Here is a 6007-nt window from a genome sequence, read left to right on the forward strand (position 1 = left end):
CTATTTCCGCTAAGATGAGTTTCGTTGCTGTTAGCTTGTGCCGCCATAGTCGTCCCCTTCTCAGTCACCTCTCGAGCTCTTTGGTTGGTCTCCGTTCGTTTCATTCCGCTATCCCACTTGCTGCTAACAAAGTAATAGAAATGGGTCTGCCTAAAGTGTTTTTTGATATGGAAGTCGATGGTCAGCCTGCTGGCAGAATCGTTATGGAGGTAACACTTTCCATCAATAATTTTACCGGCTACTGTTGGTTGGCTAAGCATCGTGGCCCACCTATAATTTTACTTCCTACTTTCTTAATTATTTGATCCTTGCTTCTCATTAGTTATGTGTTTCTTTAGCTAATATTTAACAATAGTTGTTTGTTGAATTAGTAATGGGGATTTATGAATTTGTTCTAAAATCTCAATATATATACTTTCCAACCCACGCCGACTTCATTCAAGGTAATTAAGTCCTTTGTCACGGGTTTATCTGTAATTTTATTTTTTTAATAATTTTCATGGTTTCTACCATTAATTAGTATGTCATGTGTTTAATGTGATTTGTTATGCTTCTCTTTTATGTTTTACAATGTTAATTGCCCTCTATCCCATGTAATATTACCACTAAAGTCTTTCTGTATTAAAACTGTTAAAGCTCATGCAAATTATAAATCCTCTATGACTTATACTTTTTAATTTTTACAGCAAATATTCTGTTGTTTTATTGAATTATCTTTTTTTTTTTATATATATATGGTGGTAATTTATGAGTATTGGTTGTCACCATACCGATTTGTTATGGAACACTTTTATTCTTTAGCAAGTTATGTCTTGATGTCTACTGAAGTATTGTTTTGTAATAAATTATTATTTTTTAAAAGTATTTTGTCTTTATCAAATAGGGTAACATTTCTGTAGAGAGGGGGGAGGAAGGAAAATTTCTCATTACATCATAGTTGTATTTGCAATGTCTTCAATCATCTGAATATCAATTTCTTCTGTCTGAAAAAAAGTTTACTTCCTGAAAACAGTTGGTGGTAAAAATTAATACTTACCCTTCTGAAGCTGCATTATCTATAAGTTATCGAATAATTTGTACAATGATTACTGTCGACTTAATATTCTCTTTTTCCTATTGTTCCTATTCCTCTATTGTATTGTTATTAGTCCTGTTTGAATGAGCATTACAGTAAGTTTTTAGAACATAAATGGAAATTATTAAATAAGATATCTGCTTTGTTTTGTAAGATATTTCTTCTATAGTTCAATTTTTTTCCTAGCTAAAGTTTGATTTGTCTAGAGTTTGTAATAAGACAATAAAATTTGAGCTTTAAGGTTTGGTCTGCTATTTTTAAACAATTTCTATGATTGCTATATGCTATTATTCTAAGAATATTTTGTTTTATTAATGTATTGTACTTTCTACCGAACTACTAAGCTAATGATTCCCTAGTACAAGCAATCATGGATGTGCATGTACTTGCTTAATTACTTTAGGTTTTAACCATTACTATTTTATCTTTGCTGTAATTAAATCACAGCTGTCTACCTCCCCAGAAATCTTTTTCATTACAGGTCATAAACTAAATTTGTATAAATATAAATCACTATATTTATAGATTGCTTGAAGTCAACCAACAATAATGGTAAATTGTTTTCTTATTGTGCATGATGACCTTCCCCCTCTCCTGTTGAAGTAGTACTTGAAAACCAGTCTCTTTTTAAGAATTAGAAGTTGATTAATTTTGGGTAGGAAACAGAATTTCTCTCATTATTTAATTTTATTTGATATTAGATACCAAGTCTGGATTTTATAGCATATTCTTTTTTGTCATTACTCATCATAATATCACATTGTAATCATCCATATTCAGTTATCTATTGTTTATCTTCTCACTCCTATGAGCAATGACATCTTCTGATTTCTTATCAATTTGTTAAAACTGGATAAATTTTGATTCATCAAATGATGAAAAATAATAGATAATAATTTTGTTATTTTTTAGTTGTTTAAGACTTTTATTTTTTATTTTTATTGAATGATTAATGAAGATTTAAGCTTTTAACCACTTTAAATTAGTATACAAAAGATAAGATAAGTTGGCCTGTATAAACCTTTTCTTCTCTTTTGTAACAGCATTAATAAACTGAAATCTTAGAATTACTTTTGATCAACCTTTTTATATAGATATTAAAGATACTAGTATTTATAATCATGACTAAATATTTATTTTAATGTTTTTTTTGTCACTTCTATCATAAGAATTGCCAGGTCAATTCGCCTGATTTAAAAGTTATCAATTTATTTATTTTTCCCTCAACTTTTCTAATTCTCATTGAAGTTACGTTAAACTTTCTATAACTCTTTTATTGTACTATGGCTCATACTATAATTTCTGATGAATAGTACTAGTAATTTCAAATTCCTTTGAATAAAATGATTGTTATCATTTGATCTCTACTTGGCGTGGAAAGCATAGGCTAGGGCTTTTATTAACTTCACAATATATATATACATATATTAATCTGAATTTTAAATTTGTTAAACAATTTTATTTATTTTTTGCTTAGTTGCGTAGTGATGTAGTCCCTCGTACTGCTGAAAACTTCAGGGCTCTGTGCACTGGTGAAAAAGGATTTGGATTTAAGAGCTCAACTTTCCACAGGGTCATTCCTAATTTCATGTGTCAGGGCGGTGATTTCACCCGTCACAATGGAACTGGTGGAAAATCGATCTATGGCAACAAGTTTGAGGATGAAAACTTCCAACTGAAGCATACTGGACCTGGTAAGACTTTCTTGAAAGGATCCTTTGTTTGGTTCTTAGTTACTTTAATATTTAATGAAAAGAAGGCAAAAATTGTGTTTTCAGTAGTGATTATTTTTAACTTTAAATTGTGAAGTGTTCTCATCACTGTACACTTGTTTTGGTCATTACATGAATGTTCTCAGTATTTTTATTTATTTTTCAAATCGCAAGACATTTATGATTTTATTAAAGCTTGCAAAGTTAATTGTGTCTGAAGATTAAGAGAAGTATTTAAATTTATCCTAAATTAACCTTATTATTTATGATAAATCGATTCTTTCTCAATCTTAATACTAGCTAGCTCTTATGCACAGAAGATTTTTTATTTTAAATTTGTATATATTTTAATCAAACGAGTGTTTTAAATCATCACTGTGGTGATGGAAATTTGTCAAATATAGAATCTCAATACTTAATCAAGTTTGTATTGAAAGATTTTGATAGATGTCTTGTATTCATTCAAAGTGGTTTTGAAAATCTCTGCACTTGCATTAATGTCATCATGCAATAAATTAATAATTGCAAATATAAACTATATACCAAGGAAAAGTATGTGATAAACAGGATTTTTAACTTAGCAATTGATTACCAAGTTTCTATCCAAATATGAAAGATTTTCAACTATAGATTTTTAATTAACTATCCACCTTGGTTATTGAACAATAATTCATCTTAAATTTTCCAATGCCTATCTATTCTTTCTTTTCCTACATCAGCCCAGGACTCCCGTTGTGAGTCCTACACTGCTATCTATTCTTGTATATCATCAAACAGCTCTAAACTGAGTTTGGCACATAAAAAAATAATTTAAGGTTTAGTTTCTGCTGCTTTATCAGGAGACTATAGGGATGTATATTAAATTTTACCATATTCTTTTTTTATTGTAGAGTTGTCCATTCTAATAGTTCTTTGACGAATTGTCAACTAACTTTCGCTCATGGACTAAATAATTTACCTTGTAATGGTTATATGTAATCAAAGTTGTTAGTATTTTGATTTTTTATCATGAAGGTAACATTAAATAAATTTAAAATCACTTGTAATCAAGTTAGTCTTTAAAACTAATAGTATATATAGTATTTTAACTCTAAATAAAATTGAAACTTCCTTATGAAAGTCTATTGTTTACTAATGTTTTTAGGTATATTTTATAAGTTATATTAACCTGTTGTTTTTATTTTCTAGGTATTCTGTCCATGGCCAATGCTGGCCCTAACACAAATGGCAGCCAGTTTTTCATTACAACCGTAAAAACTAGCTGGCTTGATAACAGACACGTCGTGTTTGGAGCCGTTGTGGAAGGTATGGATGTCGTCAAGAAGTTGGAGTCCTATGGATCTCAGAGTGGCAAAACTTCCAAAAATATCACTGTGGCTGACTCTGGACAACTATGTTGAAAATACATTCTTCAATTATTTGCATTTACCTATAGATAATTATGAAATTACATTTATAATAGTTACATACCTTTGCTGCTCACCGAATCTTGTTGTATTAAATATTCATTTAAGATTCCATTCCATTTTTATTTTAAATTTATAGTGAGGAACCAAAAATTATTATAATTGTGCATTTCTACCTTTATATTTTAATGATAGAATAATTCACGTCTTCATTTCTTTCTCTTTTTTTTATTTGATTACATTTAAATTATGGTTGTTGTGATTTTCTGTTATTAATATAGTTTTACTACTTATTTTTTATATGGAATGTGGCTTTACAAATTTATTGCCGGTCTACAAAGTATCTAAAAGATAAACGTTAGGACAAATTAAGCGTAGACTTCTTTAAAAAAGAATTTTCATCATTTTACTTGTTTACTTGGAACTAACGATTGTATTCTTCAATAAATTAATTTATCCAAACATCAGTTAAAATTATTCATTACCCCCAGACATTGCTTACCTGACATCTATTATTTTATTATCAGTTATAATGTTTTTTTGTTCTTAATTTCACATTTTTTAAGTTCCAAGGCTGAAAAATGTGAACTTTAATGACTCAATTATTTTTGCTAGTGGATTTCATTCATTAAGTTCTGCATTAATAATCTAACCTGTATTAAGAGAAAGAAAAGTAATTAGTATTTGTTGTTTTGGGGAGCTTCAAATTGTAATCAATTGTTTAAAATAACATTTCGCATTATTTGGAATTCAACAATATATAGGGTCTTCTAGATCCATCCTATTTTTTTCTAGTCGATTGAGAATTTTATTATGAACCTTTTTCTAGGTCTTAGATTAGTGAATAGGATTTCTTTTGACAGTTGTGAAAATTATTTGAATTATCGATATTAAATTGTTAAAGAATTAGAATCTTTCATTGGGAATTCCCATTTGTGTATGCTGGTTGGTCCAATAACAGATATATTGTGAAGACTTATTGGTAAAAGGTTTTAACAAAGAAATACTTTGTAATTAACTTAAAATACACTTGAAATAACCTGTTTTTTCTGGCCAAGACCCATCCTTCTCCCTGAGTCAGAGGGTTTATGGAGTCTACTCATGGTTAATTTTCTGCCTTAGTGGTGTGCAAACCTATGGCTTGGGAACTACTGATATTGAATTTCAGAATTATATAATCTCTTATTAGCACTTCATTAAATATTGGATAAGTATGTATTTATTTTTAATCCTACTAACAAATAATATAATAGTCTAGATAAAATAATTTATTTAGAAGAGTTGGTAATCTATTTCTTTATATATATACTGTGTAAGTGATCTCTAAGCAGTGTATAAGGTGAATAATTGAAGCAATGATATAGTCTCGTTTTCATTACTTTCCTCATTAATATTGGTTCCTACTATAATAAAGGTATATAGGTTTGTATCACCATAAATTTTTTTTTTTCAAAATAAAGAAAAAATAAATTATTTATTAAATAATTATGAGATAGTTGACCGTGGATGACGTATGAGGAGAAGATGGTTGGGGTTGCAGTCAAAATGAAACAAATAAGTGGTGTAACTTATTTAATTGTGCCTATGTTTCGGCTAGAGTTTCTTGCCTTTATCAGGGCTAAGAACAGAACAAGATAACAACCAATAAGTATAGAAAATGTAAACAAAGTGAATAATTCAATTCTGTAAAATTATTCAGTTTATGTCATTCTGTTTACATTTTCTATACTTATTGGTTAGTTATCTTGTTCTGTTCTTAGCCCTGATAAAGGCTAGAAACGTTGGCGCAATTAAAAAAGTTACACACCTTATTT

The 6007-nt window shown here is 28.8% G+C and overlaps 1 protein-coding gene across 1 annotated transcript; it reads left to right on the forward strand.

Moving 5' to 3' along the window:
- Positions 1-21: 21 nt before the first annotated feature.
- On the forward strand, positions 22-4655 carry LOC106682166 (peptidyl-prolyl cis-trans isomerase). The gene is made up of 3 exons (XM_014422877.2): positions 22-209; positions 2553-2769; positions 3976-4655. Exons 1-3 carry the CDS (start codon positions 141-143, stop codon positions 4185-4187), a joined length of 498 nt encoding a protein of 165 aa, XP_014278363.1. The 5' UTR covers positions 22-140; the 3' UTR covers positions 4188-4655.
- The last annotated feature ends 1352 nt before the right edge of the window (positions 4656-6007 follow it).

Source organism: Halyomorpha halys, unplaced genomic scaffold, assembly GCF_000696795.3.
Source record: "Halyomorpha halys isolate HHAL.00 unplaced genomic scaffold, Hhal_1.1 Scaffold392.1, whole genome shotgun sequence".
Lineage (NCBI taxonomy): Eukaryota > Metazoa > Arthropoda > Insecta > Hemiptera > Pentatomidae > Halyomorpha > Halyomorpha halys.